Below are 13,817 nucleotides of genomic sequence, written 5' to 3'. Positions count from 1 at the left end.
GAAACGACTTGATGTTTACCACACTTGCATTGAGAAATCCCAGTGCAATGACTGCGAAGAACTGAAGGTGTCCTAAACGAGGAGAACAAGAATGGAAGCCCAGTTGTGGACGTGAGTCTGTGGTAGAGCGTAGACCATGGGAAGGTTGATGCTACCAGTGCTGGAAGAGAGTCCAACATGGGAGGTGGCGAGGGGGCCAGAAGCAGGTATATGTGAGCAGTGGGCCCTCAGCCCCTGCAGCAGGCGGCTCTGCTCCCCCTTCTCAGCCGACACCTGCCACCTGGAACAGGCGAGCAGCGGAGATTCGGGCACAGCTGAGGCCGTGGAGAGGGAGGCTGAGACAAGGGCATCCGTGGAGAGCTAAGTGCCGAGGAGCGTGAGGGCAAGCGCACCCACCCTGCCTGGAGCCCGTCCTCTGGTGCCACGCGCGTTCCAGGCGCCCCCATCCACTGCACCCTCTCCTCACCTGAGGACTCAGTACTGCACAGATCCCTCTCTTCAGAGACTCACCCGCCCAAGGGAAGCGGTCACGCTGCCTCACAGTCACCGGACTTGGAAGCTTCACAGCCACCGCTTGACAGCTTGCTCTTCACTGCCTTGCGTGTCACTGGATGGCCCGAGATTGAGGACGCAGAAAAATCTTTAACTTGAAAGATTCCGAGACACACAGCAAAAGGAGGGTGAAGGAAATAGAGACAATGTAGGGAACAGAGAAAATATCTCACACACATACATGTACACATGCACAGAAATCTTAATATCCTTACAGAGAGAAGATATAAAAATCATGAAACAAGACTATTCAGAAAAAAGTTTTAAAAATTTTTAATAAATTCAAACTCCCAGAAAGTGGGGAGAGAAGGTAAGTTTAGGGGGACTAGAACAGAAGAGAAACAGAATCAGTCCAGGTGGGTTGACTCCCATTTAACAAATGGTCCAGGAAGTGAACACCAGAGGGAGAACATGCAGCAGGAATTCAAGACAAGTTTCCAGAACTAAGAAATAATTTCTGAATTGAAAGGCTTACTGAGTACCCAGCCCAGCGAATGAGAAAAGACGCCGTTCAGAGGCACATACATCATCTTGAAAGTTTAGAAACTCAAGGATGAAAAGAGGATGGTAAAAGCTGCTGTCAGGGGAGCATATAGAGGGGTGTGGGTGTGGCTGGTACTAAGTGTCAAGGATCCACATGGGCTCGGATTCTCCAGAGCAACATCAGAAAGTAGGAGGTGACACACCAGTGCTTTTGCAACTCTGAAGGGAAGTTAGTGCCCCCGGCCAGAAGTATATGCACAGCATGGGAGCAGAGCTTTTGTGACCTACAGAGTCTCTCAAGTCCTCTACTTGTCTTCACGCTTCCTCGGGAAACTACTAGAGGATGTGTTCCGCAAATAAGAGAGAAGTTGACAGGGGATCCTGTACAGGAGAGGGTCCAGAAGTATTCCTAGGAAGCAGGTGGGCAGAAGGATGGGATGCCTGGAGAGCAGCCTGTTTAGGTTGGCCCAGGAGAAGAGAAAGGGCTGTGAGAGGGTTAATCTCTAGAAGAAAGAACGAATACCTGACCCATTTGACCATATGGAAAGGAGTCTTATGGTGTAGACTTTACAGATGATGCTATGATGGGCCCATGAAAAAACAGGCAAACAAACAAGAATAAGGCAATTTTTTACTATTTATGCATGTATGTATGTATGTATGTATGTATGTATGTATTTTGGACAAAATAACATAGATTTGTTTACTCTTTTAAATATAAATTTTATTCTTTTAAATTTTTAAAAATTGGCCTCAGATTTTTATTCTCCAGGTAGTCACTAGTTAACAACAATCAAAACGGCACCATGGCATTTTAGATATAAGTGATCATGGGGCGGCAACATAGCAAATGTTAATAAAGAAAAGAAAGGGTGTTAACAAAGATGTATATCTTATGGCTTGAGGATGGTTAAAGTCTAGTACTTTGATTAAAAATTTTTAAACACAAATGAAAATGGAAAAGGCTACCTGTAAGGGCATTTGAAATTGAAAGTTAAAAATTCTTAGTAGCATTTAGTTAGATGAAGTCAAGGTTTCCCACCGGCCTGGGAGCCCTGCCCTCAGTGTAGTTGGAAATAACCCCCCGAAATGGATTCTGCACATTTCACCATGTTGGAGCTTCCTGCCTGGTGTGAGAACGAGTGCTTTCACTGAGGCGCCAGAGGATGTGCACGGGGTCCCGTCACTCCCCGGGACTCCGGGTGACCACAGCTCAGGGGTGCGAGGCAGGGGGTGAGCTGAGAAGGCTCCTGGGCGTGGGCTGGACCAGGGTCAGCCCTGCGCTCGGTAGGCCGAGGCAGCTGGAGTTGCTGGTGAGGGGCCAGTGTGTGGGAAGCCAGCTCCCGCGCTGCTTCACTCCCTCCCTCGGCTCGTCCTTTGCAATCTCCCGTTGTCTCCTCTGGAGACAGAAATTTGAACCTCGAGGCTGGTGTGAGGTGGACACTTGGCCGCATCTGGACTTAACGGCTGTGTGGCGGCCAGAGTGCAGCCCTGCTTCCAGGGCAGCGTGGCAGCTTCCAGGACTCTCACTGCAGTTTTTCTCCTTGTCTGGCTCTTTCTGGAAGAGTCCTTGCTGATAACAGCCAAGGCATCAGCTCTGCTTTTTTTGAACTAAAGAATTTTTCAAGATTCTGTAAATAACAGGAGAGGAGAAAGCAAGTGAAGCCACCACGGCTTTTCTTTTTGTTTTGTGATCCCAGGGGGCTAAGTGGCACCTTTCCTTCAGCATCGTTCCTAAAAATGAAAGAATTTTGGTAGCCTGTGTGGTCTGTAAGGACAGGGCAGCGGGTGCATCTCTGAGGCTGTTGTGGTGGTGTCTGTGGTCACACGGCATTGTTGAGTACAGTGCAGCGGCCCAGAAAGGTTTTGAATCTTGCATTCCATCAGTAAAAAAAAAAAAATTGAGCATGTATCTGATAGAGATATATCTAGTAATTTTGTATTGTACTGATACATACATTATGAAACATGCAGAAGTAGCTATCTTAAAGAACGAGCTGGGAGTATAAGAACATAAAAGTTCTGGGTGTGTTTTTTTGTTTTTTCCCCTCAACTCCGGTTGCCCTGCTGGCCTGTAGAGCCTGCTGGCAAACATGTCATCTCCCCCGGGAGGTGGGGAGGGAAAGGGAAAGCCCAGACCTTTCCGAGGGGGACGGTGCTCTGACAGTTCACTGCTTGTGAGACCTTGGCTCGTAAGCAAGTCACGTTGTCACCTGAAGGTGGTAAAAGTCAGCGTATGATACTCTTTGCCTCTTCTGACCCGTTCGCTTGAATCCGATCGGCTTGAAAAGCTAAGGGGGAGGTTTGAGTGGTCGACACTGGTTGCCTGTCTTCTCTCTTCTGTTTTCCTTTTGTCTGACTGACTTTGAGGGGAATTGGTAGTCTCCACCTGCCTTCCTCTCTTGTGGTTGTGGTTCTAGAGCTGTGCTAGAGACAATTTAAATTAACTTCAGTAAAATAAAACGAAAAACTCAGTTCCTCCCTCCCGTGCTGGGCACACTTCAGGCGCTGAGTAGCCGTCTGCAGCCAGCGGCCGCTGTGCTGAGATGGGGCACCTCTCCATCCCAGGGGGGCTGCAAAGCGGCTGCATCACTTTGCAGGCCAGCACTCTGCACATTTGTGGGAGGAGTTGGTTGATTTATACTCTGCGCCGTGGCAGTGCTTTACTGACAGATAGATGTCTGGGGCTGGATGAGAAGGGGCCAGACGTGTGCCCAGGGTCATGCCGCCAGGTACCGAGGGGTTGACAGATGGTCTGCGTTAGGAAAGGCTGTCGGAGCGAGTCTGGTGACTCAACAGCGCCTTCTGCACTTGCTGATGGGATGCAGGATGCTGTCTGATTGACGTTGGGAGGCACAGCGGCCCTCGACCTGGGGGCTTACCGCCCAGGTGACTCTGGACAAGTCACTTCTCTCTTCTTGAATCTGTTTCCTCCTCTGTGGAGTAGGAGTGAAGTGCTTCCTAGGTTTGTCATGAGAATCGTATTAGGTAAAGGACGTGGAAGGAAGACCGTTAGATACTCAGCACCGTGCGAGACACAGAGTGAGCTTGTGCTCATGGCAGTCTATGCATTCATGGTAATAATAATAGCGTCTCTTATTCTCGTTGGTGTCACTTCTTCTCTCCCTGATGTGTGCTGCCTTTTTCCTCTTTTAAGTATTTCTCTCCTTTCTCTGCGCTATTTCTGTTCTCCTGTATTCATTTCTCTTCTCTTTCTTCTGACCTAAGGGCCCGGGGTAACCCTGTTAGTGATACTGAAGGATACAGCATTCCCTGTCCCCTCACTGCTGTGCTTCAGTGAAGAACGGGGAATAACTGATAGCACGTGAAACCCGGCTCTGACGGGTACTTCCAAGGAGGCTGGTGTGTGTGTGAGCGGAGGGGCAGTGTGCAAGTAGGTGGCCGGTGCAGGTGGGGTCCACGAGCTCTCCCTCTCGGCCTCTCCCCGTAACTGGTCAGCAGACCATCCTGCGTGCCGTGCCGTGGCTGCAGAGTCCGCTGACTGGGTCGCTTTACTTCCGTAGCAACAAAGGAGAGAGCGGGAGGCCAGGAGGCAGCAGGAGCGCGAGCAGCGGAGGCGGGAACAGGAGGAGAAGAGGCGGCTGGAGGAGCTGGAGAGACGGCGGCAGGAGGAAGAGGAGCGCAGGCGGGCGGAGGAGGACAAGAGGAGGGTCGACAGGGAGCAGGTGGGTCCGCAGGGGGCGCTCCGGCCGGGACCGCGGGGGCTGGCACCGTGCGGAGCTGGGGGAACCGGGGCAAAAAGCATGCACGCGTGTGCACACGTGTTCAGGACTTCAGTCTGAAAATGCAGAAGCACGGTTGGAAGCACATTCACTTCAGCAAACTGAATCTCTTATCTTTACCGACAGATACAGAAATCGGTACACTTTAGAAAGCTCTTGAAACCAGCAGGGTGGTCTCCACTAGTATGAGGCCTGAAGGATTTCCGAATGTGTCTAATGAAATTTAAAACCAACTGTAAGACACTTCCTACGAGCAGTGTTGGAAGTATCCAGCGACTAACTGAATATTTTAAGATGTATTTGCATATAATTCAGTACGTACATACGTGACGTTAGAACAGCTGATAACATTAGCCCAAAGCGATCAGATTTTAGCGATATTTGCAGCATGTTATTAGCATCACATAAAGTTGCCTTTAGGAGTCTGATTCCTGAACCACCTGTGCAAGCAGAAATTGTGCTTTTTGTTGTCTGCGTTGTCCGCGTGAATCCCATCATCGCCTCTCTGCCCGTCATGTCTTTGAATTGATCACTCTTTGTTATGAGCTTTGAACAAGGAAAAAATATATGAAGGGGGGCCAATTTAAACGATAGCTGAAGTTCATACTTAAAATGCTTGTAAACAAGGGTATTAGCTTCCAAATTCGGTCATTCCGCCACTCTCCTTCGCCTCGGCTTTCCCAGTGTCGGGTCTACATACTATTTTTCTGTTGAAATTTAAGTGATTCTCTTGATCTCTTACTTTACTGACGTTGTTGGCCTGTTAACTGTGGTGCGTTTAGTTTTCATGTTCTGATTTATACTTGGGGACTACAAAGAGGAGAAAACATAAACTTGAAGCAGTTGAGTCACGGAGGGATAATTCTCTGACCTTGATTGGGAGAAGAGGGTGTGAATGTAATACTAACCTTCAGTGTTCTAAGGGGGTCATTGGCTTTTGTGTATAGCAAGTATTCTTCACCTCTTCTTTTATAAAAATAGCATCAAAAGTCAGTTTTATTCCAAAATACTCCCCGTGTCAGCCGTGCTGTAGGAACCTGTCATTTCTGCATGAATGTGCATGTTTGTGTACATGTGTCATTGTCTGGTTGTCCCTGTGATGTGAAGGCAGAAAACCAGTGATATAGTGACCTGAGCTCGCAGCTGTGGTTCAGCTCTGTCTGGCTCGGGAAGAGGGGAGCTGGGAGTCGGAGTCCTCTCGGTCGTCGGGGTTGGGGTGGGGCTTCCAGGCCTGGGACTGGAGCCTGGGTTGGAACCAGGGGGGGGGGTGGCCTTTGCCAGCGGCCCTGTGGATACACTTTACCCCAGATTGGCGTTTTTGGGCTAAATTTGCTTTGTAAGATAAAAAGTTCCTGAGGAAATTTGTCATGATTTCTGCCCAGCATTCTCTCTGCCAGGACGAGTGGTTAACTAAAGCTCCTGTTCGGCCCAGATGTATGACTGCTTTTATCTTAAGGCGTGCACCTCAGTCGGCGGTAGACACTGTAAATAATCTGAATTTCAAAATAAAATTTCTCCTCCCAGACCCCTCGATCTACTCCTCTTCCAGAGTAGTGAGCTTTTCCCCTGTTGACAAAGAAGGAGATAGATGTCTTTTATTTGTAAAATGTTCCTGCTTTTCGAAGTGATTTCACGCCTATTTCATACTTGAGCCTCCCCCAAAATCCTGAGAGTTGGGAGAGAATATTCTTGATACGGGCTTGCTAGAGACTAATCTGTTGTCGTAGATCAAGGTCTCCAGCCCATCAAATATGCATGCACCTTCAAGGTTGGGATTTTCCTCTTTATGTAACGTCTTTTGGATGTGTTTTTGTTGTTACAGAGCTTTATCGTTCTCTCCCTGTTGAAAACGTGTCACCTCACGCCTGTCTCCCCTTTCTCTCTCTCTCTCTGTCTCTCCCTCTCTCTCTCCCTTTATCTCTCTCATAGACACACACACACACACACACACATACACACACACAGACACACACCCATCGCTGAGTGCGTGTCATCATTTATTAGACTCTTTAGATCTTAGAGACTAATTCGAAGTTCTTGGGGAAATCCTCGGCAGTAGGCTTGTCTGAGCCATTGATCGCTCAGTGGATTACCCCAGATGATAGGGCGGATGGTTCTGGGCGCCCCAGCAGGTGGTTCTGGTGCTTTCCTTGGGGCTCCGTTGATTGCCGGCTGATTTCTGTGTGACAGGAGTATATCAGGCGGCAGCTGGAAGAGGAGCAGCGGCACCTGGAACTCCTTCAGCAGCAGCTGCTCCAGGAGCAGGCCATGCTACTGGTAACGCCCCGCGCTGGCCCCGTCCCGTAGCTAGGGCCCCCCGCGCTGGGCAGGGCCGGGCCCACGTCGGGGCGGCTTCTGTTTACCTCTTTATTTCCCGTTGCTGAGTTAACTGTTCTCGTTTGGTAGATAGACGAGGTTTTGCACAGCACCTGGCATTCGGTGAACAGGCTAGAATGCCAAGAGCTGGCGGTTCAAGGCGCGTGCCGTAGGACCCGTACCTAGAGTACTCCAAGTGTCCTTTGAAACCGCCGAGACCAGCGTTTCCTTGGGTTCTCTCTTACTCTGTCCAGTGACAGTATGCTTAGCGACAAGCTGTCAGGTTTTCCCACAGGTAACCTGCCATTTCACAGCCCGGCCGTTGTGCTCTGTCACCAAACAAGCGTCGGTGAACGCCGGGCTGGGGAGAAGTGAGCCGGGGCGAGGCGGGCGCCGGGCCCCGGACTGAGTGTCCCTCTCCCCCCAAGGAGTGCCGCTGGCGGGAGCTGGAGGAGCAGCGGCAGACGGAGCGGCTCCAGAGGCAGCTGCAGCAGGAACAAGCCTATCTCCTGTCTCTGCAGCATGAGCCCCGGAGGCCGCCCCCGCCGCCGGACAGGAGCAAGGCCGGCCTGCACGGCGCCGAGCCCAAGGCCCAGCACGAGCCCGCCGACCGGGCACGCGAGGTACGGCCCCCGCCGTTCCGGGCGCACTCCCAGGGCACAGGGCGGGGCCTCTTCTCTGCTTAGCGTCTGTCTAGAGGGGAACGGAGCGCCTCAGAGCTTTGCAGGTCTCGGGGGACCTGGACGCTGACCAAGAGACTGGAAAGAGAGGAGGCTGTGTGGCAGCATTTTTCCTTGTGCTGTAAACGATGGGCAGGGTGGCCTGTCGTCTGTTTTTCCAACACTGCTGCGAGGATGGAGCCTGCCTGGGCCCGATTCACTGGCTTTTCGGTGATCAGGGTTTGCTACTGAACTGGGGCGTCTGGGCTCCCAGAGCTTCCCAGGGAGGATGCGATGAAGCAGGACCGCTCCTCGGACCCTGGCAGGGTGGGCCGGGCGGGCTGCAGAGTGCGGGACGCTGGCCCGGGCGGGGGCGTCCTCCCGCCGTGCCGGCCCTCACACGGCACATTCTAGGAGCAAGTGTCCTGCTTGTTCTGCAGTGCCTTTATTTTTCGTGGAATGAAACGTGTGTTAGATTCCTGGCGACGCTCTTTTAATCCGTGGGTTTAGTTGGTTGCGACAGATTAATTCTTTTCCTAGTTTATCTTCACGTGCAGTCCTAGACTTCTTGCCGGGGGAGATTTTAAAGGCTGCCTCTCTAAATTTTTATCTTCATGAATATTCCGTATTCTGCATCAGATCCCAGTCTAGTGTTATATGCCTCCTCTCTTTTCTTGTAGTTGAGGAAAACAGAAGAAAGACCTCTTTTTAGACTCCTTCCACTTTCAGGCTTTCTTCGGTATCTCTGCTTTTTTCTACTAACCCTGAGTTATGTCTTCTAATTCTCTGACGCAGGTGGAAGATAGATTTAGGAAAACTAACCACAGCTCCCCTGAAGCCCAGTCTAAGCAGACAGGCAGAGTATTGGAGCCACCAGTGCCTTCCAGATCAGAATCTTTTTCCAATGGCAACTCCGAGTCTGTGCACCCTGCCCTGCAGAGACCAGCCGAGCCACAGGTAGAACGGCCAGTTGGCTGTGGGTCAAGGAGACGCACACAGAGGCTCACTGAGCCACCAGCCTGCTTGAACTGCTCAGTTTGGTTTGTTACCGCATTTAGAGAGAGAGGAGTTTAGCAGAGGGAGTTTAGACTAAAGAGGACGTAGCCTCCGTTGATAGGGAAAAACAGGATTTTCTTTTTAAAGATTGTTGTACTTATTAAGAATACCTGGATTCGGTGATTTCTTCTTTCTGTCTGACTTTTTGCCTTCCCTGACTCAGATGTTCGTAAACAAGTGCCTCCTTACTCAGATACAGAGACTTTTCAGTTTAGTTGTTACAAAGTTAGTGTCGTAAGTACATAGAGGGAGACTTTTTCTTAAGCTGGGGTCCTTGGCTCCCAGCCAGTTCTACGAGTGGGCGGCCCTGAAATTCCACGTAAAATTTTTTTGATTTGTCCAAATGTACATATATTTTTGGGAAGAGGGCCTTTTATCAGATTCTCAAAAGGTTCAACATCCAAAAAAGGTTACGGCCCGGTGGGTTGGGTGTGGGTTTTCCTGAAGTAGGTCAGGATAGAGGCCACTGGGTCGGCCTCAGCATTCGGCCTCGCCCAGGTCGGGGACCTCCGTGCTGTCTGGCAGAGAAAGCAGACAGCAGAGATGACGCATGTCGGAGATCCCAGAGATCCTTAAGACGCTGGTTCCCACTCTTGCTGAAAATCATTGACTTTCAGGCATTTCGCTCCCTGCAGCCGTGTCATCTGGAGTACTGGGCACAAGTCCTTGAGCCCGAGTTAACCTGTCACTGATGTCTGCATGTATTGGGGGACGGTAGTGGTAGCGGTGGTGTTCACACAAACCCAGATGAGGACTTGAATGCACTTTACAAGAAAGATCCTTGGTATGGAGCAGTTTTACAGACCCAGGATTAAGCTCGGCAGGGCGGCGGGTGTTGGGAGGTTGGTGTTTACGTGAGACCAGCAGCGTCTTGATTCCCAGAAGAGCTGACGCACAAGCCACTGGGCAACTCCAGAGAGTGAGGAATGGAAAGAAGAAGGATGCAGAAGAAAGCAGGACAGGATGAAGGGGGAAAGGGAGGGGAATGGGGACAAGGAAAATAGGTTTGATGAACGTTATACTTACCGTAAATAGAAAATCTTTATGTGGCCACTAACAGTTTAGAAAATAGGAGTTCATGAATTGTGTAGACTGCTTTTTATACTGCTGATTAATTAACGTAGGGCCAGGAAAAAGAGTCCCTTTTCTATCTAGAGTTGCTTTTGGCCAAAAGCTGTACTTACGAGAACATTCTTTCGGAACCAGTTCTGGATCTTAACGCTTGGCAAGGTTGAGCCAATCCTGATTTGGTATTTCCTGTTTTTATTAAATGTGATGATGTAATAGATGTATAGCTAGAATTATGTAAATTTCCACATTGAACAGTTATTTTAAAACAAAAAGTATAATTTCCAGAAAATGCAGATTGTTTCAGAGATTGCTTTTCCAACTTGGAAGTGACCAGATGAACTCAGCTGCCAAGGACCTGTCTTATTTCTTCAGTTGTCAAGTAGAAGGAATACCCCCCTCAGCAGTCCTTTTAGGGAATCCTAGCGCTGAACAGGATACAAAGAAATCAAAGTTCTTTTTTTTTCTAACTAATACAAAAGACATGTGGAGTTCTGTGGGGTTGGAGTGTTTTAAGACTTGGGACAAGAAAGAAGGAAAATCGGTGGTGTATCTGGAAAGCTGGCTGTTTTTAAGTTACGCTCTTAGAATCTGTCCAAACGTGCGGGGTTGGTCTTCGCACAGTAAACACGTGGCTCTGTTGTTACTTGGTCAGACGTCTTGCCCTGCCAGGTAACGGGAGGGTGGGTAGAGAGGTTTGCACGTGTGGCGATGTCCGTCCTGCGGTCTCCTCCCTCTCTGCCCGTCCACGCTGCTTTGACGCAGAAATGCATGCCGCACATTGCCCCTCCGACGGGAGCGCTGTGAGGCTTTTTTTTTTTTTTTTTTTTAAATCTTCACGTTTACTGCTCTCTAACATTTGTCTGGATATTAAGAGTTTTCCTTATAAATGTACATTTGTTCTTTTCTACATATTGTGCTCCCCAGACCACCTCTCCACTTAGAGCATAACTGTCGTACTGCTTGGCTGACCTATTCCTGACTGCCTCCTGTGCGTTGCCCCGGCTCCCGCTTTGGATTTGGTATTGACCAGAAAAGCGTTTTCTGCAGAACGCATTGAATGTTTTGTGTTTTGTTTTCTTGTAAGGTACAGTGGTCCCACCTGGCATCTCTCAAGAACAGTGTTTCCCCTGTCTCGCGATCCCATTCCTTCAGTGACCCTTCTCCTCCCAAATTTGCACACCACCATCTTCGCTCTCAGGACCCATGTCCACCTTCCCGCAGTGAGGTGCTAAGTCAGAGTTCTGACTCTAAGTCGGAGGTACCCGACCCCGCCCAAAAGGCTTGGTCTAGATCAGACAGTGACGAGGTGCCTCCAAGGGTAAGAAGCAGGAAAACAGATGTGTGCTTCTTTTTCCTTTTTGTTATTTTTTTTAAATTATTCATTTCAATTAAGGGTGTGGTGACGTCACCAGAATTAAGGGGCAATGGCAGAGGAACTTTTGACGGTGGGGAGAAAATTCCATAGTGAGGCAGTTAGGTTCAGCCATCGGCCAGTTACCTTTTCATTGCTGTCGCTGACTCTGTACTTACGCACAAAGTACCAAAATAACTTAAGAGTACATCTGTAAAGGGTATGCTTCTAGAACAGACCGAATCAAAATTTGTTTTAGCAGCTGTTGTGTTAAGCTTATACAAAAGCTATCGATTACTTTGCACCATTAATTAATATCAAAATTTTCAGAAAAGGTATTATAAGGGAAAAAAATTAACATAAATGTTTCAAAAAATGATTTTTTTTAATTGAGGGATTTTTGTTTTTGTTTGGGTGTTTTTTTTAATTCCATGTTTTTACAATTTTTGGTTTGGTAATTACTTAATGCTGAAATTAAACAAAAAGACACATTTTATTTTTCCTCCACTTGGAATTTGCTTCCTCTGAGTATTTTCTTGCTTCCTACATTCTTCGTTTCTCGCTCATCCATTTGTAGGCCATTGTTTGGTTTCTTTGAGCTTGTTTTCCTGATTCTCACATTATCTCAGTAAGATGCTTTGTACGTGCCCTGCCACCAAGCTTCAGTGCCAACATCATTTAAATGTGGTTAGGAGCATAGAAAGGTTGTCCCAGTGCCTTTGATGGCTTGGACTACTCTTCTGTTGTATCACTGGAGGGCAGAGAAGGATCAGGGGTTGGGGGTAGGTCGGTGATAGCAAGGCTAAGGTAACTAGGACTGCCTGAGAGACACGTGTGGTAGGGAGTAGTCTTTTCTTCTCCTCCTCATGTTTTCAGTAATTTAATTGCTGTATTTTGTACCCAAAGGTTCCTGTGAGAACGACGTCCCGGTCCCCCGTCCTGTCCCGTCGGGATTCCCCGCTGCAGGGCAGTGGGCAGCACAACAGCCAAGCAGGTCAGAGAAACTCCACCAGGTAAGAGAAGAGCGAAGCTTAGGGGCAGATTTACTACACAGTGTCCTGCAGTCTTATACCGTCCGCTTGCGTAAAAATGCTCATAAACGTGGAAGTTCTGGGGCAAAGAGGTGATCCGTGTATAAAGGAAATGCCGTGAAGTCCATTCACATGAATGACATCAAATTGATCTGCGGTGAAAAGAGAGATTAAATCCGACTGTGTATTGCAGCAGCTTTAAGGTGAAAACTGCCTGCCTCAGTGAGAGTAACAGGAAGGAACAGCAGGGAAGGGGGGATTCTAAGGGAATTGTAACCCGAGAGGGCTTGCTACGCAAAGGATGTTTGGGGGCTCTGGGAGTGTACGGAAATCACACACAGGCTACGGAAGAAAGGGAGTGGTTGACTCAGAGTTGGCAAGAAACTCGTGAATTAACCACAAAGGATTTTTCAGGTTCTGGAGCCATTCTGTTTTATATGGGAGCTGTTAGCCACATGAGGCTACTTGTATTTGAATTGAAGTTAATTAAAATTACATAAAATTAAAACTTAATTTCCTTAGCTGAGCTAGCCACATTCCAGGGGCTCCTTACCTCACGTAGCCGGTGGCGACCGTATTCCCAGCGGTAGCATGTTGTCATCACCTCCGTTCCGTCGACCAGCAAGCACCGTTTCAGAGGAAGGAAAGGCCGTCTTGAGTGTTTTGTACTCTGCTCATCGCTGAACCTCTGTACTTGGTGTCTCGGTATATAACATGAGGAAGTGGAGTGGGTGACAGCCCAGAAGCTGCAGAGAGAGAGCTTTCTGAGCCTTTAGGGATCAGGGTGGGCTGCGGGGTTCTCCTATGCCCGAGTCCGTGTGTTCATTCTTACCTAGAAAACTCATGCTGTGGTGTGTCGACGGCAGGGATACACCGTGGCCCGTGTGGGGTCACATTTCCAGCCCAGAGCACGAAAGAACGAGCATACTGCCTAAGTGTCAGTTCTTGAGAGCCGTGAGGGGTGGTGGTCAGTACTGGGAATTTGTGTGTAGTTTGATTTTGTGTGTAATTATGTAAGTGGAATTTTTCATAGTAAGGAACTGAGTTTGTAGCTGAGACAGAACGAGTGACACTCCTAGACCAAACAGTAGCGTTTCCTCTCACACCCAGAGAAGATTCGTCTGCTAATGGTAGAATGTCTTTTAGCATTTTGGGTTTGTTAAGATAATCTGAGATAAAACCAATGAATAATGCCACTGTAACTTTCGGTGAATTTCACGTTAAATGCTGTTGGTAGGCTGATTTTCTCATTATCCCTGCGTTCGAATGACACGGTGTGCATGTTTATGATTCGACCCTGCGTCTTGGGATAACGCATTAGCTGTTCTCGTCTTCTCCAACAGCAGCATCGAGCCCAGGCTGCTATGGGAGAGAGTGGAGAAGCTGGTGCCCAGGCCTGGCAGTGGCAGCTCCTCGGGGTCCAGCAACTCAGGATCCCAGCCCGGCTCCCACCCTGGGTCTCAGAGCGGCTCCGGGGAGCGCTTCAGAGTGAGATGTAGGATGCCTACCTTTCCTTTTCCCTGTGCCTGTTCACCGTATCGGGCTCCAGTCAGTA

General features: G+C 49.0%; 1 protein-coding gene across 41 annotated transcripts in view; it reads left to right on the top strand.

Annotated features, from left to right (window-relative positions):
• MAP4K4 (mitogen-activated protein kinase kinase kinase kinase 4) overlaps nucleotides 1–13,817 on the top strand; it is a 171,911-nt gene that overhangs the window by 135,715 nt on the left and 22,379 nt on the right. For 4 of the 41 annotated variants that reach the window (XM_065891504.1, XM_065891520.1, XM_065891523.1 and 1 more), the window contains 6 exons: nucleotides 4,560–4,721; nucleotides 6,969–7,055; nucleotides 7,616–7,717; nucleotides 10,965–11,198; nucleotides 12,138–12,244; nucleotides 13,606–13,757. In XM_065891504.1, coding sequence (XP_065747576.1) covers nucleotides 4,560–4,721; nucleotides 6,969–7,055; nucleotides 7,616–7,717; nucleotides 10,965–11,198; nucleotides 12,138–12,244; nucleotides 13,606–13,757 — 844 coding nt within the window. Of the gene's footprint in view, nucleotides 1–4,559; nucleotides 4,722–6,968; nucleotides 7,056–7,522; nucleotides 7,718–8,548; nucleotides 8,711–10,964; nucleotides 11,199–12,137; nucleotides 12,245–13,605; nucleotides 13,758–13,817 lie in introns of all 41 variants that reach the window. The other 37 variants (XM_065891508.1, XM_065891507.1, XM_065891494.1 and 34 more) reach the window with 16 other exon arrangements.

Source organism: Phocoena phocoena, chromosome 14, assembly GCF_963924675.1.
Source record: "Phocoena phocoena chromosome 14, mPhoPho1.1, whole genome shotgun sequence".
NCBI lineage: Eukaryota > Metazoa > Chordata > Mammalia > Artiodactyla > Phocoenidae > Phocoena > Phocoena phocoena.
Note: the sequence above shows the minus strand (reverse complement) of the source record. Positions and strands in the feature narration are given on the sequence as shown.